Source organism: Perissodus microlepis, chromosome 18 (assembly GCF_051167445.1).
Source record: "Perissodus microlepis isolate ML-2025 ecotype Zambia chromosome 18, ASM5116744v1, whole genome shotgun sequence".
In the NCBI taxonomy this organism is placed as follows: Eukaryota; Metazoa; Chordata; class Actinopteri; order Cichliformes; family Cichlidae; genus Perissodus; species Perissodus microlepis.
Genome location: NC_140478.1, coordinates 13112797 through 13140516, shown reverse-complemented (window position 1 = coordinate 13140516; position 27720 = coordinate 13112797). Strand labels below are relative to the sequence as shown.

The 27720-nt window shown below is 40.6% G+C and overlaps 2 protein-coding genes across 9 annotated transcripts; both read left to right on the top strand.

The window, feature by feature from the left end:
* Positions 1-5354: 5354 nt before the first annotated feature.
* Positions 5355-9106, top strand: LOC146367461 (phospholipid hydroperoxide glutathione peroxidase-like). Its single transcript, XM_084913490.1, has 7 exons — positions 5355-5485; positions 6237-6331; positions 6425-6569; positions 6849-7000; positions 7906-7930; positions 8104-8163; positions 8535-9106. The coding sequence occupies exons 1-7, from the start codon at positions 5420-5422 to the stop codon at positions 8565-8567; spliced, it is 576 nt and encodes a 191-aa protein (XP_084769616.1). The 5' UTR covers positions 5355-5419; the 3' UTR covers positions 8568-9106.
* Positions 9107-10094: 988 nt separating this feature from the next.
* LOC146367460 (phosphatidylinositol 4-phosphate 5-kinase type-1 gamma-like) lies at positions 10095-25347 on the top strand. 8 transcript variants are annotated; one of them, XR_014797662.1, is made up of 18 exons: positions 10098-10470; positions 14203-14231; positions 14374-14463; positions 14607-14737; positions 14825-14942; positions 16177-16329; positions 16764-17063; positions 17294-17502; positions 17581-17664; positions 18043-18091; positions 18256-18340; positions 18437-18607; positions 20226-20382; positions 20482-20550; positions 20642-21200; positions 23670-23756; positions 23862-24356; positions 25030-25347. XR_014797662.1 is itself a non-coding variant. In XM_084913483.1 (17 exons), the coding sequence occupies exons 1-17, from the start codon at positions 10377-10379 to the stop codon at positions 23862-23864; spliced, it is 2385 nt and encodes a 794-aa protein (XP_084769609.1). In that variant the 5' UTR covers positions 10097-10376; the 3' UTR covers positions 23865-25347. The 8 variants fall into 8 exon arrangements, 5 of the variants coding, with proteins under 5 accessions (XP_084769609.1, XP_084769608.1, XP_084769611.1 ...); XM_084913483.1 differs by having other exon boundaries at positions 10097-10470; positions 23673-23756; positions 23862-25347; XM_084913482.1 differs by having other exon boundaries at positions 23862-25347.
* Positions 25348-27720: the final 2373 nt, after the last annotated feature.

Below are 27720 nucleotides of genomic sequence, written 5' to 3'. Positions count from 1 at the left end.
TAGAAACGATCCTCACGAACACAAAAGGGGAAGCTGAACAATACAAGGAAAAGTAAAATGCTTTAGTCAAATCTTTAAAGGCGTCACAAATTTGCCAAACCTTACCAGGTTTTAAGACTTTAAGACTTACTTGGCTGGTGTTGGAAAATGGTCAGCACCAGTGTGCATATATGAAATGTTTCTCATTTCATGTCCACTGTACCTCGCATTCAACCACCGTTGCCACTCAGCAACACTGCTGTCGCCTCATTGCCTCACTGTGGGGTAATGTTAAATGCTTAATGAGCTGTGCCTGGATTCCAGACATAGCACTTTCAGTTACAGCCAAACAGTTCATTTCTGGTTTCATTAGACCACAATTCTTTTTTTATCTGATGGTGGAGCGTTTGTTTGTTTTTTAACTGTATTAGCTGTATGTTTTGTCATCTCTAGACATGCTTTTGTTAAGTATCTTTTACTGCAGTTCTGAACAAATATGTTTATGTAATAATGACAACACATGAAATGTGAGAAGAAGATTTTATTTGTTGTTGCTGTTACCTTCTTTAGCAGGTAAACAGAGTGTCCCTAAACTGAGGAAACAAATGAGACTGCTGGAAACCTGAAGTGGCCGCCAGCAAATGCGCTACACCTTATATTTTTTTAATGAGGCTTGAGATGTTCTGTAAGAGTGTCTTTGCCCAGTTATTTTAAAAAGGCATTTAGGAAAATAAAATCCCTTGAAGTTTTATGTTTACGACATGTGAAGTCATAATATGCTGAAGTCAGATTGAGGTTTCTGATAGAATGTCAGGCAGTGGCTTCTGAAACTATAGGTGTCGATCCTGAGGAAAAATTTAAGAGCTATTGAAGTGAAATGCAGTGAGCTGGCTGCCAGTTGCTTATCAGCATAACGTCGAACATTTCAACACAGGGCATGCCTGCCTGGTCTTACTACTATTCTCTCCAGGACGATAGATGGATAAGCAGGCTGATCTGGACTGTTGAGATGCAGTCGTGGGAAACAGACTGCAGAACATGTTGCCTTGCCAACCAAACCCCTCAGAGTATGAGGGTTAAATGTAAAAAGATTCTCTGCCAATGCAAATATAGGTTGCCATCTGTTTCCATTACACTCCTTTTGTTCTGTATTCCAAAAACATGTAAGAATGTGGCATGGTGGTGTAGGTGTTCTGGTGAGTGGTCCCTTCTCAGCATGATCCTTTTTTTTTTTTTTGCAGTGAGTAATGTGCATATTCAGATAGTAATTACAACACCATCCTATGCCTTACAAGGAACTGGGGTATGATAGCAGGCACACGTGGGGCCCTCATAACACATCCGCTATACTCCAAATTAATAGCAACGGCCAATGTGGGAATGTTAGCTGGCCTGCACATTTGGGGTAAAAAATTTAAACCCAGTAAATACCAGAACATTTGATGTAAAATGATGTGATCGAGCCGTCCCTCTAACTCTCAGCGGTCCAAGTGAGGTGATGCGGGTTTTTTTTTTTTTTTAGTGTGCCAATAAAAATAAATAAGTCAACTTCTGAGAAATTCATAAAGTTTGGTGGTCAACTTAATTTATATCTGACTATTAATCTCGGAGCCAACGGAGGGTGAAGGCAGGAAAACTGCAAACTTGTTGCTTAGGAACAGTGAGAAATAACCCTAACTTTTCTTGAAGCATCTGATCTTATCTCCCATGGTGCACATAGCTCTGCGTGTAAGTGTGTAAGTGTGTGCGTGTGTGCGTGTGTGTGTGTGTGTGTATTGCAGGGGGTGGGGGAGTCAGGTTTAGCAGAGGTTGTTTCTAGGCAACTGTTTTTTGTTTTTTATGTGAAACTTGTTTGTTCTTCTGTGTTCTCTGTCGTTTCCTATTCATTATCTCTCATTTTTTCACAAATACGACTTTTCATCATTAGGGCAGGGTTGTCTGGTTCTGTGGCGTATGAGCCAAGATAACTCTGTGATGATTAAATGACAACAAACAACAGCAAAGTTGCTTTTATAAATACTTTTAATTACATTATACATGTATGGACAGCTATTTTCCAGGGGTAACTATCTGCAGTGCAGACTTTGATGGAGTGGAAATATTCTCACACTTTCAGTCCAAGCTTCTTTTTTTTTTTTTTTTTTTTACATGCTTGTATTTATTAGCCTCTTTAGTTGACACAGAGACATATGCAGTTTTCGCCTTCACTTTTTCCATGCAAACTTCAGCTGAAAACGTGCTGTAATTGGTTTGCCTCAATGCTATGTTAGTCAATGTTGTGAATATCTGACCTATAACAAACAGCTGTTGGCTGGCTGCTTAGTTCTGCCTCAGATGAGAGCAACCTCTTTGCCACAGTCGACATACAAATAAATAAACAGTTTATTTATCAGGCTTTTAAACAATATCGAGCTCGTTATACAGTCGTTAGGATGACTTGTGTCATGCATCAGTTTGAAATGTCATCTTGTGACCTTATTATCCCCCGTTGTTGTGATTAAACCTGTATTTGTGACTCTCTTTGCTTGTGTGTGCGCTTGTCTGTAACAGGTGTTGATACATATTAACAATATTTCAGGATATTTGTCCAGCCTGGCGCGATGCATTGTGCATAATATTGTCTCAGCTTGACACTGTATTAGAAATGAACACAGTTCATGTGACACAGTTACACACTAATTTGTTTCAGCTGTGCTACGCTTAGGAAACAAAACCCCAAACCACCTGCACACCAGAAAACTGTATCATTTCATAAACATTCACTTCGGCAGTACACGCAGAGCAGCTGATTACAGCGTCCACACACGCACACACCACATTGATGCTACTGATTCCTTTTACAGAAGAACCCCTTTGATTCAAGTTTTAATTGGCTATATGTGAGGTGCTTAATTATGGTCTTCAAATGATTCAGGTGGAAACCTGTGGTGGATTCTGCGTTTTGTCATATCCTAATTAAAAGCTTTTTTCCTCTGAAGACATCCACATCAGCCAAACTCACTGAGCGTTACGCCGTGCAGGAATATTAACGGCAGGTTTGCATGGGAATCCTTGCAATTATGAAAGGCCGTCCTTTGCCCTCATTATCAAACCAATTTGGACGAATCAAAATTCTAAGCTACGAGGCTCCATTTGTGCCAGAAATTATGCCCACATGCACGCTATGTGTCAAATCTCAATCATTCAGTGTCATAAAATGTGAATTTTTAGTCCATATCATCAGCTCATTAAACATATTGCAGAAAAAAGTAACTAACTGGAAATGTTACAGATTTTCTCTGCTCAGGTGACTCAGTTATATCGCTGTGATGTGACACAATCCAGCTTATCAGTCCATGTTCACATTTCTACACTTGTAGCTTTTAGTTTTTCTTTGCATTAAAAGATCTCATGAATACAGTGGAAATATAGTAAATCCAGGTCTTTATGTTTGTAACAGATAACTCTAATATGTCGCATTTTATTAAAAAACAGAAATCACAAGTGGCAATAAGCAAGTAAATTAAAAAAAAATCTTTTATTAATCCAATAAAATGACACACAACATTTTATTTTAAAAAGAAATTACAGGCCAACTTTTCCGTAAACAATAACCTCTTGATTTACACTTTTAAGTTATCCCTTTGTGTTTTAAAGCCAACTCCAGTAACTAGTTTGAGGAAGGATCGCATCCAAATTAAAGGTGCAAAACTTTGTCTTAAGGGGTCTGACATTAGACCAGAGTCCCAGATCAAAGGTATAAAGGAATAAGCCACCAGCCTAAAAATAAAAACGAGTTTCATAAACCACAGTCTTGTTTTTCTTTCTCAACTTAAATCTCATTATTCTTTCCAGGACTTAAAAGTTATCAACTGAACATAGTAAACTTTTCTACAATGGCGTAGTGCCCTCTGTTGGAAGAATAATGAAACTATGGTGCTTTTTTTTCTTCTTTTGCTTTTCTGGACATCATGAATTATAGGCTCACATGGTTTTAAAAAGTCAAGTATCACATTAGATTAGTGTATATCTGCTAAGTGAGTGTAGGTATCCAGTGGTCCTTGAGATCTTCACTTCATTATATATAAAATATGATACTTCTGTAATATTTTCATGTGTTTACATACAGTAAAATAGGCTGTATTATCAATGGCATCTGTTAGTGTGTCTCTGTTGCTGTGACAAGGCTGTGCATCCAAGGCATCTGTCTCTTTCTGATTTCACAAGCATATTTAGACACAAACTTAAATGAGGTATTCCCTGAGTTGTCCTACTGCAAGTTGTTACCCAGTGAGTGAGTAAGCACAAATCTCAGCCTTTAACGCTGCTGTAGGAAGGAACAAAGTCTGTCCTTGTTTTGAGCTCTGAATCGGTTTTGTAGCACTTTCTCTTTGTGGGTGTTTGTTACAACTTGAATCTAAGGCTCTCGCTCGCAGAAACTGATTGAGAATGTGGAGCTTTAGGTGGTCACTAATGGCCCTTACTGTAAGAGTAAATAGGCCACATATACACATCTATTATAATCACACAGTCACTTTTTTGGTTGATGACGATGGTGTATCATCATCTATCTTTGTGAACATGAGAACTCAAGAATGAGGCAATGTTGATGCCATCAGTGCAGAGTTTGAATCTTAGTAACTGTGACCTCATGGTCAAGATAGAGATCATATTTTCTGAAATAGTATCAAATGGATACTATAATCGAAATGTCAAAGTCAAGGTCAGAGGTCAATTTCTCTGAAACTCTGAAAATGAATGTGGTAACTCAAGAAAGAAGTCACCCGTGGTGACAAATTAATACCATAGGTGTGTCTACAAAAAGGCTGAGGGGGAGCATTGGCAGTTGCCAGTATTTCTTTTAGAAACAAACTCCAGTAGAGGAAAACTGGGGATGATGCAATTTCAATTAATTTTTTTAAGGGAATACTAAAATGACAATCTTAAGATGAAAATGAAAAATTTTAATTTGAAAATTTAATTTAATTTATATAGCGCCAAATCACAACAGTAGTCGACTCTACACACTTTATATAGTAAGGTAAAGACCCTACATTAATACAGAAATGTAAAACTGAAACTTTTGGTTTAATTTACAAAAGGACGAAAAAAAGAAGCGGAAGAAAAAGGGTGAGGAATATTATGAATGTTATTCTAAATATCAGGTCCATTTGAGTAATGTTGCCCTGTAAGGCTTAATTACCGTTGATTAATTTTAAAAAGTCTACTTTACAAGCCATAACGCTGTAATGGGATGCAATGGACTCAAAGTTATTTCAGCGACGCAGCGAGAAGGAAGCTGCTACAGTCGCTTGTTAGGGCTCTGTATTTGCATGATTTTACGCAGGATATTCTGTGCTTACAAAATCACAGCTGATCCCATGTAACACCAACCCCTTTCCTGGGCTCTTTGTGGGCGGAGCCGGAGGGCCGAGAAGGTCATGTGATCAGTGTGACCGCCATGTGGCTGTGGAGATCGTCCGCAGTCTTGAGTGTGGTAGGGAGCAGAGGAGTAGTGAGAAGTATGGTAAGTAGACATAACACAGATAAAACCTGTCCCCTGCTTTATATTGCCAGCAGTCTAAAAAACGCGAATATGTCTTCTTATATCCGCTGTAAAACATTAAGTGTGGCTATTTTTAGACCGCAGTGCAACAGATAAATGGATCCGATGTTTGTGTCGCTGCAGCTGCTAACGCTAGCTTAAACCCGTTTATAGCAGACCAGGGGCGCTATTTAACGGTTCAGCCTCAGTCGCTACACACAGCGGACTCTGTTCGAGCTTATAATAGATGTATTTTGTGATGCTACAATGCTTGGGTTGTCTGTATGAAGATTAAAAATACCTCTAAAGTTGCTAGTCATTCCCGGTGATAAGAGAGCTAGGTGATGTAAGCTAACGACAGAGAGAGTCCGTGTTTTTGTGTAATCGCTTTATTTCCTCATTTAGACCGATTAAAGCTGCTATTGGGAATTAAAACGAAGGCTGACTGGAGAAATTTGTTTTAATCAGCTTCCCACCCCTCACCCCTTCCTCTGCTTATTAGTGGCAGGCTTGTGTAAAGGTACGAAATGTTGGCTTTACAGATTAAACTTGTTATGTGTAGAAACTGATGGGCGGAGACGTGAATGGTGACACAGATGGGCCAAAGTGCACCTGTCATTGAGAGCACTGACTAACTTGGTTTCTCTTAGGCCCTATAATAAACCCATCCTCCGCTGTTACTTAACCACACAGACTCACTCATGTACGCTTTCCTTTCTTCACCTCTGTGCAGTGTGCTCAGGTGGGAGACTGGCACAGTGCCAAGTCCATCTATGAGTTTTCTGCCAAGGACATAGACGGGAATGAGGTGTCTCTGGAGAAATACAGGTAAAAGTAATATTAACACAATCAACCACTTGGCACCAGTAGTTAATGCTTGAAATTAGCATTTTAACCTCACTTTGTGCTCTGTTTCGCCAGAGGGTATGTGTGCATAATCGTAAACGTAGCCTCTAAATGAGGGAAGACCAGGGTAAACTACACTCAGCTAGCGGGAATGCACGCCTCCTATGCTGAGAAGGGTTTACGCATCCTGGGATTCCCATGCAACCAGTTTGGAGGACAGGTAAGGTGGATAAACTCCAGCCTTCTTTATTTTGTGCTTTCTCCAACAAAATTATTTATGTTGCCATAAATGCAACACGAGTTAATTTCACTGTTCTGTGTGAATAAAGTGGGCTGGCAGAGAGGAGACCGTACTAATTGATTTGCACTCTGTACCAAACATGCGTGCTAGACTGTTGCATACTTCGGATCTATTTTCCAATTGGTTATATTTATATCTGTGCATGCTAACATTTTCTAGCTTAATTTAGTAGTTGTTTGGTGTTTTTGTGGCATTCAGGAACCAGGGACAGAAGCAGAGATTAAAGAGTTTGCCAAAGGTTACAATGCTGAGTTTGATCTCTTCAGTAAGATTGAGGTGAATGGAGACAACGCTCACCCTCTGTGGAAGTGGATGAAGGCTCAGCCCAAAGGCAAGGGAACCCTGGGAAAGTAAGTTATTCTATGTTTCTGTTTTCTTGGCAATATGTCTGTCTTTTAAAAGTGTAAAGTCGTATCATTCATGTCCTCCTGCAACAAAACCTTCCTGTGTCACCTGTAATCTCATAAGTGAAGTCTGTGACTGAAATTCAGGTCATGGATATATACAAATTCTGTGTTTCTACACAGTTTCAAGTGTGGTAGCTTAAAATTGTAGCCATGGAACAAACTGAGTTTAAAGTATTTTGTAACTATTATAATGTTCCACACTGTGTTGAAACAGCAGGCAGGCATGACGTCATTTTACCCTGAAATGGGAGTTGCTCTTAATCCCACTGCCTTCATCCTCCCTGCTTCTTGTCGTTTTCTGCTGAGTTTGTAGAAAGACGTTTACATGATTTCATTTCTTGCACTGTCTACACTTTGCTGCATTGTAGATGAACTCAACAAGGGACGTCAAAACCCTGTTTTTTTTTTTTTTTGTTTTTTTTTTTCTTTTGACTGAGTTTTGTACATTTTCCTTCCAATAAAGAACACAATTCACATAACAGCAGGTAAAGAAATCATACAGTAAAATGCATAAAGTATCAGGGACAAAATAAGGATTGTGGATCGTGTTGCTATGCGAAATGTCAACTATTGTTTGTTATATGCAGAATATCCTCATTACTCACATCTGCGGGTAGGAATCTAATTTTCATATACAGGGATTTGCATAATTATTGATTTTTTTTTTTTTTTTTTTTTTTTTTTGTATGTTTTAACTGGGAGTAGGATAAAAGGTGGTGTAGCCAAAAAACATCAGCAAAATCTGCACATCAGTGTAAACCCACAGAATTCAAGTTTAAATAAACAACAGACTTTTAATGTTTGCAGTATGGTTTTCATTTGTACTTTTCTTTTTTTTTCCCCAACAGCAACATCAAATGGAACTTCACAAAGGTAACTAAGCTAATACAATCAGAACTCTTACTGCTCTTCAGTACTTAATGCTGTTTTTTTTTTTTGTTTGTTTTTTTTTGGGGGGGGGGGGGGGGGGGGGGGGTTGTTGTTGTTTTTAACTACAACTGCATTTGAAAATTAATGCTTTTCATTGCTCTCTTATTTCTCACCAGTTTCTTATAAATAGAGAAGGACAAGTAGCGAAGAGATATGGCCCAACAGATGATCCCAGTGTAAGCCGCAACTACACTTTTTCTCCAGTATATACTTGTGCATTCTCTAGAATACAGCACCTTTTGAAGGATGTGGGGTATAAGACGCTTTCGACCTCTGTGTGCATATTCTAGTAATTTCTGTTAATATATGGGCAAGAGGCTCTGTGCACAGTTTCTATGCTGATGTTAATGTCAGAGGACGACTGAAACTCTTCAGATTTTGAGACAGCAGGTTGTTTGTGACTTTTGCACAGTGCGTCTCATCACTCAGCATCCCAGCTCTGTAACCATCTGGTCTGCCCAGTACACTTATCTGTGTGTTATATGTAGTATTTACTGCTATTCTGCAACTCTGCCGTAGTAACATTTGCATTTGTTTCTCTGTGCAGGTGGTGGAGAAGGACCTGCCCACGTACCTGTAATAATACAGTCTCATCTCCCATGTGTTTATTTCACCTTTGACCTCTCTTATGGACTTCAGGGTTGTGTCTGTGTGCCTGGACTAGTGACGGCCTGCCTGTGAACCCAGCGCTGGGTGGGGCACGGCCTGATGATCCCTTGCGTGCAACTTATCTCCAGAGCCCACTCACACTAAACCTCGTATGGCCATAAGAGAGAACATCCACTGGTTAACCAAAGTAGAGGCACTTTACAGCATACTTCAAACAGCCATTGCTTTTTTTAGTCCAATACAAATACCCTCTGTTCTGAATGTTACTTTGACAAGTTTGTTCGTGTGTCTTTGTCAGTTTTATGTGAAAACACCGAAGGCAATAAATTTAATAGATTTCTGCATAGCTACTGATATTATTGTTTGCACTTAAAACAACAAAGGGCCCAATGTTGTACCTGAAAATCATGGCTTATATAATGAAATTGGAAAATAAATGTAGTTGTGAATATTGTGTTGATGTGTTGTTTATGCACCTGCACAACAGAAGTAAATGATGGTAATTTTAAATTGCTAGAAGTGTGTCTGTTTATTTCTGATAGAGTACGGTATGTAAAAGCTTCGAACCACACAGCATTTTTTTAACACTTATATTTTTCCATATAGTTCTCAAGGCTTTCTGAAGGCCTTGTTTGTTTGTTTTTTGTTCTGTCATTTTCAGTCCTTGACCATTTTTTAGAGGAATGCTTGTTTGTTAAGCAACTTAACACTGATCTATGAATTATTTAAGTATGATTCATCAACCTGTGTTGTCTACACATAACAGAAAACTAAACAAATATCCAGTTTTGTTTTATTTTTATTTTTTTGGTTGAATCTATGCAAAATCCCAGAGCTTGAAATACATGAAATAGTTTTTTGTTTTTCACCAGTGAGGTCATTCCTAAAAATTAAAAAACAGGTTTACCGGCATGGTGTTCAGTGTAAGAAATTTGTGGAAACTGGTCAAGTGGGAGCCAAAAGAAGTGGCAGGCCTTAAAAGTGATCTACAGCAGATAAACTGTATCAGAGTGTTAGGGCCACATTAAGAAAAAAAAAAAACTAGTATTCATTTTGAGAATAAAGTCAATCCACCCCCCAACTTGTATGTCCTTAAAATACTTGTAAAAACGAATTGTTTATTTTGGGGAACTTTGTCTCATTTATACCTAAAAATTTTTTTTTTTTTCTTAGAAGAGATAATGAAAGAATAAATAGGTTGTGTTATTGTGGATATTTTGTTGGCCACTGGTGTCTTGTAACACAACATACATCCTCTTTATTGCATGACAGTGTAACCACTGGCATCCTTGCATCATACCAGCCCTTTAATATGCACCAATACATCCAACTCTTTATAGTTCGTGTGTTTTTTTCCTTGTGACCAAATGCAGCTTCCTGCGCCATTGTTTCAACGTCCTTATATTTACAGAAGCTTCTTACTTTTCTAAGTTTGAAGCAGCACCTTCTTACTCACACGTACAGGCCTATCGTTTCCCTCCAGTGTATCCCGGCCTGCTGTTACTTTGCTGAGAGCTGCGGGCTCACGCTGTAGTGGCACGCGCCCTACCCGGTGCGTGATAATGACGATGACGCAGAACAGCGGCAGAGATGATCGGCACCGCTGGCACTGAGCATGTCCGCGCCGCTACACTTCCACAGCGATAAAACCTGCATCCGTGGAGTTATGTGGTGGGCATTTATAGCAATAAACATCGGACCGGGGTTCTGCATCCAGCAACATCTGGTTCCCGCTGAGGAAGGACGCGGCTGCGCATCGTGATCAGGAACCGTCCGGGAGATGGAAGCGGGGACTGCGGGAACCGGGGTTGACGGCAGCCCGAGCGAGGCAGCGGCCGCTGGCCCATCTATGCAGCTTGAATTCGGGGACCCTGGTTCGTATGTTTTAGTGAAATTGTCAAACTGCCATCATTTTTGGTGGCGGTTTTATTAATAGCCGCCGCCTATGAAAGCTGATCTAACCCGGGAAGTTGGGCATAGCTGGGCAGCATCTTACCCTGCAAACAGTGCGTGGACACAGCTAGGCACAGACGAGAAAATCACACCAAAACAGATCCACAGAGTAGTAGCCCAGGGTAATCCCACTAAAGTGTGGGACTAAACAATAGATTGGTGGATTGAATAACTCAAGATTGAAGTCACTGTGTTTTTTAAATGCCACTGACTCACCGCAGGCTGGCACCAGCACAAGGTGCACATTAGGGATGTGTCCACACATTCCCACAAGACCAAATAAAGCTGAGCTGAGATGAAAGTTAATTTTCCCAAATGAGTACGTGGAAGTGTTTACTTGCATGGCAAACACACGACAGCAGTCATTTGTATGTGCATCATCATTAACAGGCTGACAAACACACCGTGAGCTGTTGAGCATCCATTGGTAAACGTTGTGTGCTCTCTCGGTCTCTGTCAGGTGTCATTTTATTCTCCTCCACTTCTCTCCGTCCTCATAATTCTTGCCATCTGTCTGGTCCTCTTCCGAGCTATATCTGGAGAGTGGCTCATGTAATCTCTTGTGGAATTAAAACATAAATCACACAGTAATCTCTTAAATGCATATCATTTTCAGGCATTGCTGTGGACACCAATGCTTCACATACCACAGAGCATGCCATGGCATTTTAATTTTGTTATTTAATTTTGCAGCAAATTTCCTTTTTGTGCATGCTCAGGCGTAAGCGGTTCACAAAATATATCTGAATGCAAAGAGCATCAAAATCTACCCCCGTGTCTAGTGTCACATTAATGTCACAGCAACAGGCCACCATTTCTTCCCCCCAGCTGATAAGGAAAAGCTATAATCCTCTTTGCCATCAAACGCACAGCCCTTAAGGCATATTTCTCTCAACACTGACACAAAATATGTCATAACAAGAATACCTCAGTGAGCTCTCAGTTACTGCACATGTCCTTTAAACTCTTTTATTACACATTCAAAGTAAATTCATCTTACAGGTGGCCTGTCACCCACATACTAATCTCAGATGACACAGTGGGGTTTGTCCTGTTTATTGCATGCAGCTCAGTGACACGTTATTCTAGCCTGACCCTAATCCCGCAGAGACTCTTTGTGTGCACGTCTACCCCAGGATACTCCTTCTCATTGTTTTGCCTGAGAGGCTTTGTTGCAGTACTAATCTGCAGTCTACGGGTGCATACATCCTGACAAAAGGCAAAATTTTTTGCCCCATTGCCACTCAAAACAGTCCACTTAACCTCCCCTCAAAGAAATAATTTAATTCTTCATCATCCACTTATTTTTGTTTGTGCAATCGTGCGCATCATGTGCTAAAATAATGTTTTTTGTGTGTGTGTGCAAAAGAATTATTGAGCTTTTTCGATTTTACCTATGGTGATGTCAAGTTGTAATCAGTCAGTTTGTCTAACACATATTGGATTGATTGTAATGACCAATAATTGTTTCCGGAGGATGAACACCTTTGGTGATCCCCTGGCATTTTCACTGACACTACACAGTTCACCTTTTAGGCTTTGAATTTAGTGCCTGACCAATATATTTGTAGGGCGATGGAGCAGTCGATATGAGCTATTCTTCAATATATTGATCCTGGTATTTATTATATACGAAAAATACAAATTTTAAAAGTGTCACGGTCGTGGTAGTGTCCTCCAATCTCTTTGGCTGTTGCTGTGGGTTTATGGCAGGCTTTAGTTTCTCTTAAAAATATCTTCTATAATAAATACCAACAGAACAGTGTGTACTCCACTTTTTTCTCTGACACACAAAATCTTGCACTCTAAAAACAATCCCACCACAAACACTGCAAGGTAGGAACCAAAATTACTTTGCAATAGGTGCTATGAAAAATAATAATGCTACACATTAACGTATGTTGAGATAAATAGTAATTAATAAACTTAATAATGAAAAACCATAAAATTGTATTATAAAACCCGATGTGCATTATAAATCAACAGCATAAGTTACACAAATGACATGTGACAAAAATAAATGCTAGTGGAGTAACTATGGTTACAAAGGTAAAGAAGAGAGGGAAGAAACACCGCTCATCCGTGTTATGAGTGGTTATGTTGCATAGTTTGTCCACCAGAGGGCACTTTGCACTTTCCTGTTGGTACCTGAGCTGAGCATAAACAAGTAATACACTAACAAGATTATTTTTACACTGTGTTGTCATATCATCTTAACAAGAACTCATAAGTAACTGCACATAATAAATGTTGGAGAGATCTATTTATGTTTCATGTGTTGGAAAGAAGAAAATAATTGCTGATATATTGGATTTCTAAACTGACAAATATTTAAAAATCTTTCTCTAGCTCTGTTCCTAACAATTGCCATTAAAAGATGAACTCCATTAACTGTTAGCATCCTGTAACTGTAACCTAGGAACATTGTACTCATGAGCAAACACATGCAAAACTAATGACACTCCTGGGAGCCTCAGCTGTGCATTGTCTTTAGAGCTACTCAGCAAACGCCCCACTGAGATAGTGAACAGCTGCTATTTTGAAGCAAAGAGTCGGTAAGAGGAGAATACACTTGTATTAATGGCCTCGGAGGACTGTGTGCTACCCATACTTTTGTTAAATCAAATATTCTGCATGTTAGTTTAAGTTTATGACAGTTGAGATCATACTTGCAAATTATGTGATCAGCAAACTGCTCTGTTATGATTAACTGACAGCAACATCTGCTACAGTGTCTGCTGTGTACTTTAACATGGCTTTCTCATGCATTATCTCAGCAATGTTTTGTTAACCTTGACTCTCATACAACATGAAAGTTACCATGAAGTTGCTTCCTGCTCTCTCATCCTATTAAATACATACAAACACAGCCTAGTTGCGTCCTTCCTGCCGCTTGGAAAGATTTTTTCCTAATCCTTGCGTGTGATTGGTTGGTGATGTGATCTGGACACCTCGGCCAATGGCAGCACTCAGATTAAGAAGGAAGTCAATCCAATAGAGTTTTTACCTTCTCTCTACAAATCTCACTGATCCAGGAATAGAAAACACAGACGGTACGCTGCAGCAGCCTGACTGTTGGATGTCAGTTTCACTGCATCCAGTATCTTGTTTTTCTTTCTGGATTATCAAACAATTTTTAACTTGTAGAGACTAAACTCTTCTGCGGTGAGTTTAAACACCAATTTACTTGGCAAGATTAATAAATGCTGCAGAAGTAGCGTTTGAACATTTCCATTTTTAAATGAACTAAAATGAAATGACCCTGAGCCAAGGAATGTGGAACAGAATGCTAATGACAATGCTGCTATGCTGGCTTTTTCAAGCTCTGCAGATAAAGTTTTTCGAGTTAAAACCTACAAAATTAAGAAGGTTTGAGCGGATGTTGCATACTATCATGTAGTGCTCATAATCTATGTTGCTACTCTGAACTAGGATCCTGAGCATCCACAGAATGAGTCTGGCTGTTTCTTTTACTTTGGGATATTTGACGTGTGCTTTCAGTCTAATTTGGGGCTAATTATTTAGCTTGATATTAAAGCTAGAGGTGCACGCTCACTCATGCTGAGTAATGTACAGATGTGGGCACTGAGTGAGTGAAATGTGAAGAGTTTACAGCTAAACATTTTTCTCCTTCTTTCTGCCTCTGTCCACAGATTCAAGCAGGAAGGCTCAAATAACAGAGGTGCCATTGTTGCTTCACATTCTACACCCCTCACCTGTCTCTGTATCTTACATCTGCTCGATCTGTTCTCTCATCTATTTGTTGCTTGAATAGTTCATTTCATTGTAACTTTCATGGGAATAATACACATTATCTGTGACAGATGCCGTCCCCATTCGGATCAAGCCAAGGGCATGAGAAGAAGATTGGCCACAGGAGGGTCGATGCCTCTGGAGAGACGACTTACAAGAAGGTTTTTCTTTTATTGTTCTTTTTTTCTTTTTTTTTGCCTGTTTGTCTCTTAATACTGTTTGTAGGTTTTCGTGGCATCACGATTTCAACTGTTTGCCACCCACACCTTGGTCTGTTGCTCTTTTCTTTGTTGTCCGCCTCCAGACAACCTCCTCTGCTTTGAAAGGTGCCATCCAGTTGGGTATCGGATATACTGTTGGCAACCTCAGCTCCAAGCCCGAGAGAGATGTGCTCATGCAGGACTTCTACGTGGTTGAAAGCATCTTCTTCCCCAGGTACATTCATATCAGTAGATGTGCATACAATTTCCATGAGATATTGCTTCTTATCCTCTTTCTGTTGTCGCACTTTACTCCATACAGCGAAGGCAGTAACCTCACACCAGCCCACCACTTCCCAGACTTCAGGTTTAAAACCTACGCCCCTGTGGCCTTCCGCTACTTCAGAGAGCTTTTTGGGATCCGACCGGATGATTACCTGGTGAGATACTTATTTTCTCTGATGACTCACAATGCACTCAGTGTATTTAAGTTTCATCTAAATTACAGTGTAACTAAACTGTTATTCCTTTACACATGGGATGAGCAGTGAAGATTTTCATAAACTAAAGATAGCATAGCATAGCTTAGCCATCAGTCTCAATTCATCAGCTAATATCCTTCTACACATCCTAGTGGAAAATCTCATATAAAGCACATTATTTAAGTTGCATTAGCCTGCCTACAATTGTCACTGTCTCTGCAAGCCACTTTGTAACCCACCTCCAAAGTCATCCTGACTGAAACTTGATTCCGAGTATTTCACTGTAATTTAACTGTTCTCTCTCAAACTATATAATCCTGCCCAAGACCTCCTATTTGTCAATATTTAGCTAGAATTGTATTTGCATAGTAGGAACATTGTGGGAAAAGCAGTATGTCCATATCAGTTCCACCAGTTATTAGACATGACGCAATATATTTTTAACTCAGATGATCATGTGACACGGCAAGGCGCCCATCATGTGTCCATCCACAATTTAAATATCAGTCCTCATCCTGGAGTATTAGTCAGAATATATTAAAACTTACACATAATGATCTTCACCCGTGTTGTGCTCAAGGTCAAAGTAATAGTTGCTGTGCCGTGAGCACCTTTACATCTTTACAAGAATTACTCTTCTCCCTAAAGCATTGGTCAGATTTCAGTGAAACTTGCACACAATGATAACCTAATGAGTTTCCACTCAAATCATGCCCAAGGTCAAGGTCAAGATCAAGGTCACAGTTCTCAGTTGCACGACCATTCACACACTGTGCATGTGCACATGAGGTGACATAGCGTGTTCTTAGCAGCACATTTAAGCTCACACTCTACCTGTGCCAGAGGGAGATTAGCTGACTAAAGCCTTCCTTTTAAAATTCCAAGTAGTGGCAGCAGACAGTCAGAGCGGTTTGTTTTTGTGTCTGCATGTGTTTGTGCTGCCGGTGGAGGGGTGGAGTAATGAGATAATTGCATTTTGTCAGCTAAGCCATAGAAAATTGCCTTCCTATGTGAGGCAAATTAGCTACAATCAAAGGGTACGCGCTTACCTCTCAGCTCATTTCTCCAGTTTGCTTTTGTAGCATTTGCATGTTAAAAACATATTTCCAGAGATCGTAAAGTCAGACTGTTTAAATTGAGGAAATGCACCAGGTGAAATTGTACTCTGTGTCTTATCTGTGCTTCTGTCTAGTATTCTCTGTGTAATGAGCCACTGATTGAGCTGTCAAATCCAGGAGCTAGTGGCTCAATTTTCTACGTGACCCGTGATGATGAGTTTATCATCAAAACTGTGCTGCACAAAGAGGCTGAGTTTCTGCAGAAATTGCTCCCTGGATACTACATGGTAAGTATCTCATCCATTAGAATCATTTTGGAAAAGTAAAATGAATGATTTCCATAAGTGTGATAATATGTTAGGAGTTGGAGAATGAAATCTTGCTTTGGGTTTGAACTGCACATGCCACAGAAACTTCGAGTCACCTTTATCCTCTTAATCCAAACCTCCGCGGTTGGCCCAGGTTAGCGGTGATGTCAGCAGGTGGTGGTGTTGTGATAGGTGAGAGCACGGAGTTAGGCTGGGTACTCCTTAATTGGTGAAGCACGGACACGGTGGAGAAACACAAGCATGAGCTGAGGCCTGGTGTTGAGTCACGCTGTTTTGCATGTGCATGGTACTGAAATGGGGTGGAATCCACAGATTGCAACCAAAATTAACCACTAATGTGCCACATTTTCTTCCCTGCGCCTCTCTCCCTCCCTCTATAAATCCCTCTCCAGAACTTGAACCAGAACCCCCGGACTTTACTGCCAAAGTTTTTTGGCCTCTACTGTGTCCAGTGTGGAGGAAAGAACATCAGAGTGGTTGTGATGAACAATATTCTACCACGCTCCGTGCGCATGCACCTCAAGTTCGACTTAAAGGGCTCAACATACAAGCGGCGAGCATCCAAGAAGGAAAGAGAGAAGTCCAAACCCACTTTTAAAGACCTGGACTTTCTGAGTGATATTCCTGAAGGCCTCACACTGGACCAGGACACATACGGCGCTCTGGTCAAAACGCTGCAAAGAGACTGCCTGGTAAGAGGGCGAATAGAAAGGAGCTGGATAAACTGGTCTTTGTAAAAGTAGATTAACACTGTGCATCTAGCAGCCAAGCCAACCACACATCTTCCTGGTAGTTCATGAAAGAATTTGAGGAAAGCAGAAAAAAAAGCTTAAAAGGCTCTAACATTAATTCCATACTCAAATATTCAGTTTTCCTCAAAGATTTCATAAATATTTATTGCATTTTATATGTTTTACATCAGGTTCTGGAGAGTTTTAAGATTATGGACTACAGTTTGCTGCTTGGAGTCCACAACAAGACCCAAGCAGAGAGAGAGCGTCAGTCTCAGGGCTCACCCATCAAAGGAGGGGATGAAAAGAGGCCCGCAGGGCAGAGATCCTTGTATTCCAGTGCCATGGAGTCAATACAGGGAGGCTCCACATGCAGGGACACTCTGGAGCAGGATGACACGTAAGACAGCACTTCAAAAAGCCTCTCCTCATCCTCACCTCAAATATGCACACAGGGTAACTTTTCTGCTCTCTTTAGTATGGGTGGGATTCCAGCTATGGGTGCTAAAGGGGAGCGCCTCCTGCTGTTCATTGGAATCATTGACATTCTGCAGTCCTACAGGTAGGTGATCAGTGTGTGCTACTTGTGAGACAGTGTGCCACTGAAGAAAACGCAACAACTAAGGCTTAGTTGGGTGCAGAAGTAGCACCGTTCTGGGAAGATAATTATTAAGAAAAAAATGCACTGTTAATACTCAAACCCTTAGTTTTTTACTGGGAACTACTTATGTCATCAAGCATGTCATATTTTAAATAGCTGCAAAATCATTTAATAATAATATGCAGGTGGAAGGAATGAGGATCTACATAAAGGTTGATTTCTATTTTTCATTTTATTTGGGAAGATTGCTTTATGTCGGCAATATTAGCCACTGATTTAGCAGTAAACTGCTAGATATGTGCGGCACCTAATAAATAATTGAATTTTTCCATCTGGCAGGCTGATCAAGAAACTGGAGCATTCCTGGAAGTCCCTCATCCATGATGGAGTGAGTATCTTTTATATAACTGTTATGTAATAGTTTGAATCCAAGCCCAACAGACCAGTCTAAACCATATCTTGTTTTTTGTTTTACGGCATATATTAAGGATAGAAAATGTTTATATATTTTATCTTCACTCTTTCTTTATTGGGACCTGTATTCTCCCATAGGACACTGTGTCGGTTCACAGACCGAGCTTCTATGCTGAGAGGTTCTACAAGTTCTGTAGCACAGTTGTGTTCAAGAAGAGCTGCTGTGAGTTCATGCACGTGCATAGGTCGCAGTTTGTAGTGTTTCCTGTGGTCCTAATAAAGGGAACGAGTCCAAGTAATCCATCTGCTGAATTTACAGCACTGCGATCATCTCCATCCAAGAGAGGACGAGGGGTTCTAATGTCCAAGTCCAGTGCAGGAGCCAGCTCGACGGGGCAGCGACCTTCACTGACTGATGACAGGCCAGAAAACTTGGACAACTTGGAGAACCTAAGAGGAGCTCGCAGTTTCCCCATGCTGGAGGACAATGGTATGACCTTTTCTAAGCTTTAATTGAAAGAAATGACTTGATAAGAACAGAAATATTTCCCACAGGGTGCACAAAGGTTTCCTTTAAGGGTTTTCTTTCTTTCTGGTAGAAGGGAGTTTTTCCTTCCCATTGTCGCTAAACCGCTTGCTCATTAGGGGCTTTACCTTACAGTCTAAAGCACCTTGAGGGAACTACTGTTGTGATTTGTGTGTTAGGAAGTTACTTAAGAAAGCTTATGTCTCCTTTGTTGTTGTTTTTACACCAAGTTAAAAGCTAATACAGCAACGCGATTTCTAACCTTGACACTGACGTCCTCTATTCTCTGCAGCTGAGTGCTCCTTTTCCCTTTAAGTAAAATAAATCAAACATTGTTTATTATTAACGTGCAGTGATGAAGCAGCAGCATAGAAGCATCAGAAAAAAAAAAAAGTATAAGTAAAAGTAACAAATCAATACTAGATGACACAGGAAGGGCATAATGTGAGGTGTGCACATCAATACCAGATGGATATTACGTCATGTGACAAAGTCGGTGAGAACACCACTTGTCTATATTCTTAGTTAACATTCTTGTTTTGATTTAACCATATCTCATATGTAGTCTGCAATAGGCAAACATCTACTATCCCGGGTTTGTTTATGTTTTGCACTTTTACAGATTATATAATATAACATCTTGGTTTAAATCAATTCCTACAAGTTTAAGTTAACATGTTCTTTATTTCAACTGTTAATTTGTATTGTTTAGAACTTACCTTACCTACCTGTCTTCCAGAAACAAAAGGAGAAAATGTAGTTTTACTTCCTGCTTTATAGCTTCTGGGTTCATCTGAGGTCACAGGAAGAGACCAAGTGCGGGAGGGGAAGAACTTGTAATTTAATAAAGTTGATTTTAGAGGGCTTATGAAGAAATAGATTTATTGTTGTAATATGTAGTGATTACACCACAGAGTTTATGTTGCCAGTAAAGAGTAGCAGTAGAGGTTTGAATATAATCATGTTCATCTTACCTAAGAATGGAATAGTCCAGAGGAGAAATCATTTGGTTAGGTGGACTATTTAAGCAGAAGAACTCAGGTGTTTTAGGAGAAAGGTTCAGGTCAGTGTAGCTGTGTGCAGTTTGATCTTAATTTCTGTTGATTTAAGTTCAGTTATGTTTATTTGAACTGAGTTAATTTAGAGTTGAGTTTATTTGTTTCTTTGTAAATATTGTTTGGGTCACAAAATGGTGAATAAATCACTTGCTACACTGGACAGCATCAGTCTCATGCTCTTCTTTGACCGCTTAAGTCAAGTCCTACCACACTTCAGTAAAAAAGGGAGGATTTGTAAACTTCCTAAGACCTGTAAGAGCAAGAATGTAAGAAGACAATTAAATTTGAATTTTGTACAGGTAACTGAGTTTAAGGACCACTGCAAGCATATGGCAGAGTTCAGATATCAGAGGTTCAGAGAAGAGTGTCGTACACTCAGGTAGATCTTTGTTCTGTGGTACAGCCTCCTGAGATGCACCTTTAATGTTAGTGTGCTGTCTGTTTCTTAAAGAATTTATGTCCTGTTCATTTTTTCATCTCTCGCGCACACAGCTCATGATCTCTTACTTAACTATGCCCCTCAGGGAAGGAACCACCCTGCACCCCTCCTTCATTTGAAGATGCCACCACAGCATCTATCGCTACCACTCTGTCATCAAACAACTCCCTACCCACCACCCCATTCGATACACCTGAGCACCCTCGCTACAGGAGGCAAATGCTTTCACCAAACATTTCCAGGTGAGAATATCTGATGAATATAAAATGTTATATCTAATCTGCTCTTATGATATTGTTCTTCCACGGTCATGCTTGCTCTGTGCTTCTGTCTGCTTTCAGGTCACAAAAAGAGATAGTTGAGGTTCACGGTGAACGGCAGGACACCATAACAGTGGAGGTGGAGCTCAGGTAGATGCATATGCAGTGCGAAAATCCCAGGATGGTTTCCATTTATTCATATGTGGTATTCTAACATCGTTCTATGTCTTGGTTAATGCAGTAAAATCCCAAAGAGCACGGAGCTCACACAGATGACAGAAATCCCCACATCCAGCCATCCAGCAGCTGATCCTCTGCTTCCTGTCACTGCATCATCTATGTCATCCACTCCTCCTTCTGTTAACCCCTGCTCTCAGTATTCATCACCCAGCCTTCCTCCTTCCTTTGTGTCCTCCTCCTCCTCCACCACCTCTCAGTGCAGCGGGTATTCATCCTCCACACTTACTTCATCAATCCGTCCGTCCACCAAGCCACTCACATCTCCTGCTTCTGCTCAGTCTTTAAGCCTTTCTTCTCCAGTCTGTCATTCTGCTGCACGATCCACAGGTCCAAACAGCTCCACCCTTCCTCCTGCATCAGCATTCACCCCCATCTGTCCAGCATCCTCTCACTCCTACTCCCACAACTCCTCTCACCACCTGCCATCGACGCCCCCCTCCTCTGTCCCTCAAAGCCCCCAGGTGTGTCAGCAGTCACCACGTACGTCGCGCAATCAGCTGTCTGTCTCCAGCAGCCACAACTCACTGGATGGGGAGGTGCAGGTTTCCGACATATACTTTGTAAGTTCCCCCGTTTTCGCGCTCCAATTCTTCTGGTTCTTGTTTTGCAGGAAATATTCCACACTAGATACTAACCAGTTTAAAGGAGGTAAAACAAACCACAATGATCATACAGCTGATTTATGAGAAAATCCATTTTCAGGGAGTAAAGATGATTTTATCTGATGTTTGTCTTTGATCTGCTGGGTCTTTTGCAGTGGCCCAGTCAGGACAGCGTGGTAGAGTTGTGATGGTGAGGGGGGGAGAGGGGGCTCTGTCTGTTTGCACGCACTATAGGAAATGCTCTTGCTTTTCAAAATGCTTTATTTCAACTGAAGCATGAGGCTGCCAGGAGCCACCGTCCATGCTTTTTGATTGTTGCCTTTTCTGCACAGCATGATTCTTAGCTGCTGATCTGCAGTCATTCCTCCTCTCAGCTTCACTCACAGCTCTCCACAGCTCTATCCTTTGTGGGATTTTGTTTGTTTTTGCTGCATTCTTCCATTCATTCCACATTTTCTGCTTTATGTTTCTCTTCTAACTCCTTCTATATTCTCATGCATAATATTTTTCCATATAATTTTATGCTCAGATCACTTCATTTTCATGTGTGTGTCCATGTGTGTGTGTCCATCCATCAGTATGCAGATGGCAGATATTGGGTGTACTCTCCAGTTCTTGGCCGTCATAAGCTAAACTCTAGTTCAAGTTACAATGTAAGTCACCATCAAAGTAGTTAGCTGTGCATTAGTCCAGGTGATGTTTGTACACACTAGACTACACTGGTAGTAACTGTTCCATTGGGCCTGTTGCACACATAGCTACTTAATGATCTTTGAAGGTAAAATAAAGTCTGTTTCCTATGATTTATTTCATGCGGATGTCACAAGAAAGGGCGCTGCATATAAAACTGCATGTCATGTAGCTTGTTGGCAGTAAAGATTAGTTGGAACGTGTAGGTTTCTGGACCTCTAAATAAACGTAGTACAATAGGTAAGGCTAAATGTGTGTTTGGTTGATGATTTGATTGTTGTAACAATGCTTTTTGGCAATAAATCTTATTCCATTGGAAAGCCAGTTTTTCCCCTTAAAATGTCCCACTTTTATAGGGCAAAAGCATGCCTATGGTTCCTAAGTGCTGACAGGGTGAGAATCTATATTGCCGTGGTAACAATGAAACATTGGACAACGAAAGTGAGGTCTCTAGATGAAGAATAAAATAAAAATACAAATAAAAAAATTTGGTGTTGATGTAAATACCAATGTTAACTGCAGTTGTTAATATGTAAACATGATATTGTGTTGTATTAATGTAAACATTGTACATCAAAGTGGTATTGGATCTGATTGTCTAAAATCTGGCAGCATTCAGCATGGTGATGGCTGAGGGATCAAAGCTGTTCCTTAGTCTGTTTTTGTCAGTATGGATCTGAAACATCTGCCTGAAGGGAGATGTTTCAGATCCATAAATGACCAAGGTGAGATGGGTCTTAAAGGATTTTATTAATGTTCTTGGGACAGTGGGAGCTGTGCAGATATCGGCTGTATCCTTCAATTTAGAGATTGCACTTGGGTTCACTCCAAATAATAATGCAGCTTAGTTTTGTGGAACATACAATCAAGTAGCTCATCCAGACCAGTAAAATGTGGCACGCTGGGGGCAGACGCCAACTGACCGCTGCAACAGGGTCCATGCTCACAGGTGCTGCTAATCAGGCACAAATCAGCCAATTGATTGTCAGCACCTGGGGTACCAGAGGCTCGAAACAAGAGTCAACAGCAGAATAAGCTGTTTGGCATTAGCAGAGAAGATTTGGCAAGTTTTTCATGGCCTCGACCCACAAATGCATTTTCCTTACAAGTGTGGCAGCAGAAACAGGATTTCCACCAGTAAATCCTTGGCAAGAAGCATTTCTTTGTTACAACAAAGAAATAATCAGCCAAACACAAATGTCCTTACTTTTTGTGCTACATTTAATTGACTGTAACTTGTACTTGCTTTGTGCTTTTAGTGATGTTCAAGCTTCTTTGAACCTCTTTGAATGTAATCATCCTTTCTGAGGCAGTAAATGACCATGACGCTAACATTTTAAGTTTCCATATTACATTAATTATTTGTGACTTTAAAAAGCAGCAGCGAAATAATTTACAAGCAACAAAGAGGGGAAGTAACATCTACTTCACACAGGCCTAGTTTCCCTTTTGAAATTATAGAGAAGTTGGAGAAGTCGCCCTTAAAGCTGATCTGCATGATTTGGACAGAGTGGCTATGGCTTGATCTGATGACGAGGCTTTTATTTCAGATTCTGATTTTAATGTTTATAAGTGCATCACCTTCAGAAGCCACAACATGCAAAATTGCACATTGCAGCTTTAAACTGTTCCGGGAATAGGGATTGTCTCTGCAGAGCTCTGTTTCCCAAATCAGTTTTAAGTCCTCTGCTCTTCTTTCTTCTTGCGCTGCCCTCTGCCGGCTGTGTTTGGTAACAGCAGACTCAGGAGGATCGGAACTGGGCGTACTCTCCTTTGCACTGCAGCTCAGAGTCCAGACAGGGCTCAGATGGGGAGAGTGAGCCAGTAGGTGCACGGTTCATTCACGAGTCAAAGTTAAATCACAGAACAGACACGAGTGGACGCATTTGCTTTGCCAGCCTCTCTAATGTTAATCTACTCTTTCTCCAGTAACTCACAGAGGAGGCAGCATCGATGGGTGCAGCCAGAGGTCATCCGTGAGACTTTAACGATGAAGCCACCAGGACGCTACGAAGAGTTCGCGCTGATTGGCCAAGCTGCATGCGAGAGCTTGCTTTGCCAATAAAAACCAAAGGAGTGAACTTTTTTTGGAAGTATTTAGCTGAGCCGAAGAAACAATCAAAAATCTTACAGTATTATAGTCAACATTTTAAAGCATCAGCTCCAGGACAATCTTACTGATATCAAGTGGAGGTATCACGCTGGCACTGTGAATGCTTTCAGTGTTATAAAAACGGGGCTCTCTGTGCAACAAACACAACATGATAAATTTTAGAGTTGATCCCAAAGTTTCCAGAGATACCAAACCTTCACGTGCTTATTTTCTGCCTCTTATCCAGAATCAGGTTGCCGGCTGGAGGCAGGCGAAGCAACATAGTCCAGATATCACTCTCTCCAGCTCTGGCTATGCAATATGGACATACTGTACGTGGTACTTCTTTGTTTTTGACTCTACCCGACTTTACTACTTCATGCGTTATTTGTGTGTCCATTTGTCTTTTTCACTAGAGGCATGTCAAAGCTGTGTAACTTTATTCCTAGCACTTTATCGGTGTACCAGTGGCTAAGGTCTTTTTATTATAATTATGTGTGTTTTATTATCTTGCTGTCAGCTGTTGGTCGAAAACACACTCAAACACAGTTGATGTTGTGGGTGTCGTGCGTGCAGTGTTCTCTCTCTTCCAGTCCATTCGACAAACTCTGATCTCACGATGAAAGCTTTTGTTTACATTGCCTTACTGATTTTAACTAAGGTATAATCGTAACCATTGTTTATTCATATTTTCTGATAATATGTAACGATTGAAAAAAAACACAGAAACTCTTAAATCCATATGCGACTGTGAGAAACTGCGTTTTATAGCAGTTTAAACAAGAAATCGGCCAAGCACTTACTCGTTTTCCATATTCAAAGAGGTCAAGAGAGGGGAAAAAATGAGAAAAAAGTTTTTTTGTAAATTGTTGATAATCTGTGTGTGCTGTACCACATGCATCTGTGCCCTTATGTCTCTGTCTGTGCATGTGTTTGCATGCGTATAACGTGTGACTGGGAAACGAATATTTTTTGTTTGTCAAAAAGTTGCTATCGCTGTTCAAGGCCATGAAAGTCCGAAGCAGCTGCACGCCTGCTGGCTACGCGAGAAGAGTCGAATCGGCCGAGTCTTCAGCCACCCCGGATTAATCAAGATTTACCAAATTAAACAAAGTACGAACTGAAGCATCCAAGAAAAGGCACGCCGTACTATCCTTCTTCCACACACTGTGATGCTTGCTAAAGCAAGTTTGTCCCCCTGACTGTGTCCATGAGCAGCACTGCACCACATCACTGTATTATTTGAAGTTAACCTGCCTCGTTGTAGGCGACGGTGTTTGTAGCTGATCACTGTGTAAAATATAACTAAATTATATTGTGTAATTTGTTGCTGTTGTTTTTGTTTTCTAAATCACGCTCACAAACAAGTTGTCCACTAGATGGCACCAGAGTGTCTCAGAAAAGGAGTTCTCAGTGCCTGAAACGTCGCACAGTGTTTCTCACCCCTTTTAGTTGAACCGTAGAATTAAATTGCATAAAGACATATACCAGAATATCAGCTGCTTATAGGTCATTTTATTGCGTTTCTAATGGATGATAAAAGGGGGGCTTGTATTTAAAGCCACGCATCCCACTCTTCCACATCACACTGACATTTCAAGGCATGCAAACATAATGATATGACATCTCGACTGCTTTTCTGGAGATTGTATTTATGTATTTATTTTCATAAATCACCAGAGGACTTACTGCTATAAATGCGGCGCCATTCGAAAGAGATAGGGCTTCAACCAAAACAGCTCACCAGAAATTTTAGCTGATAGTCTGCATAAAGTGATGCTGGTCATAGTGGTTTCTATTATAATGAACAGAGAACAGAGGAAAGACAGAGTGATGCTAATTATAAGCAATAAAAAGTACTGAGGAAATATACTGAACTACAGCACGCACTTGGGTGTAGCCTATACACAGATGGGGGACAAATTAAAGGATAAAACAGCATAAAGGTGTTTTAATAATGATTCTCTAAATGTCTGTAACACAACTGGAGAGATTACACAGCACCCTTACAAAATATACTCAGTCATTTGGTGTTTTGATGATAGCGGTGGAGATATCCAGAAATCTGCCAAAGTTGTTCTGGTGACTGTGAATGCTGAAGCATATGATTCACATCATTTTTACACTCGTCAAGCCACCCCTCGTGCCTCATGAATGGGAGCGTCGTCATCTCGGAAGAGACTGCTATCACTGGAAAGAAATGTTTCGCTGCAGGATAAAGCTTATCGCTGGATTCAGCAGTCTCTCTCCTCGAAGGGGAAACGTGGACCCAAATCATGCCGGCAAAAGGGCCTCAGAGTTCAAGTTTTCCTTTAATTTGTAAGCATGTGAACACATTTGCTTTGAGGAAAAGTAAAATACAAATAAAGTGCAGAGTAAATATAATCAAGTGTGCAGTGAATTTGCTGACTGCTGGTGCAGGTACACTTGTATTGCTGCGTGCTTGTGTGGGCCAGAGCTGCGAATGTCAGTCAGGGTGACAAGTCAGGCATGTCGGGCACTGATGGAATGTGTGATGGACAAGGATCAGCAGCCACCTGCCCAATTGTCCGAGAATGAAATTGTCCCTCTCTTGATTTTCCACTTTTTTGTCCTTCTACCTTTCAGTGCACACACATATACACACACACACACAGACACACACCCTTCCCCCCCCTCCATCCTATTTAATGCCTACTTCCTGATTTTCAGCCAAAAGGATATTCTTTAACAAACCCAGAAGTGCAACTAACTCCATGTTTAAAGCCATGTTTTTGTAGCTACATTTCACAACTGTCCACTCAGGCAATCATCAAGATACTTTTTTCAAAAGAGGACAGCTGCAAGGATACACTTGCTCAACGTGTGTGTGATTGTGCCTGTTAAAAAAAACTGTCTGTTCAGGCTGTGGGTTGCAGCTTTCTCAAGTACTGCTCAGCTAGGTGTGTGATTGTAGTCATTTCTCAACAGAAACCTAAGACAAAAATACATTTTAGAAAATGAAAACATGTGCAGCTATCTTAGCGAGAAGCGATTTGAGTGCCCAGAGCGATGACATTTTGTGAAAGGTAGAACATTTTGGCTGGCTCAAATTTTTTCACACCTTAAGCAAATGCAGCCGCTTTAGAGTTAAGACCTGGTTTTAGAGCTAAAGTTAGAATAAGGTTTAAATTAAGGTTGCGGTGTGACTGGCCTTTTTTTGTAATAGTTAAACTTGCGAGTAAAAAAAGCCTCTGCGTGTGTGTTTGTGGGTGTGTGTATATATACACATTTACTGGTCACTTCATTAGGTGCACTTGTTCAGTGCCTCATTAATACAAATATCTAATGAGCCAAGTCTGAGTAAAGTGAGAAACCACTGATCTACTGGGATTTTCCCACACAACCATCTCTAGGGTTTACAGAGAATGTTCTGAAAAGAGAAAATATCCAGTGAGCGGCGCTTCTCCGTGCCAAAAAGCCTTGCTGATGCCAGAGGTCAGGGGCGAATGGCCAGATTGCTTTGAGCTGACAGGAAAGCAAGAGCAAGTTAAATAACCACTTGTTCCAACTAAGGTATGCAGAAAAGCATCTCAGTATCCACTACATGTCAAACCTTGAAGCACCTGGGCTACAGCAGCAGGAAAGTATACAGGGCACCATTCCAGTTAGGTAAGAACAGGAAGCTAAGGCATTGCTTGGCCTGACGAGTCTCAAGCTCATTCAGATGATAGGGTC

Coding starts and splice junctions, on each gene's coding strand:
- LOC146367460 (XM_084913482.1), top strand. CDS start 10,377: ATGGAAGCGGGGACTGCGGGAACCGGGGTTGACGGCAGCCCGAGCGAG. Junction 14,464..14,606: donor GAGAGACGACTTACAAGAAG/GTTTTTCTTTTA, acceptor GTCCGCCTCCAG/ACAACCTCCTCTGCTTTGAA. Junction 17,665..18,042: donor GACATTCTGCAGTCCTACAG/GTAGGTGATCAG, acceptor TCCATCTGGCAG/GCTGATCAAGAAACTGGAGC.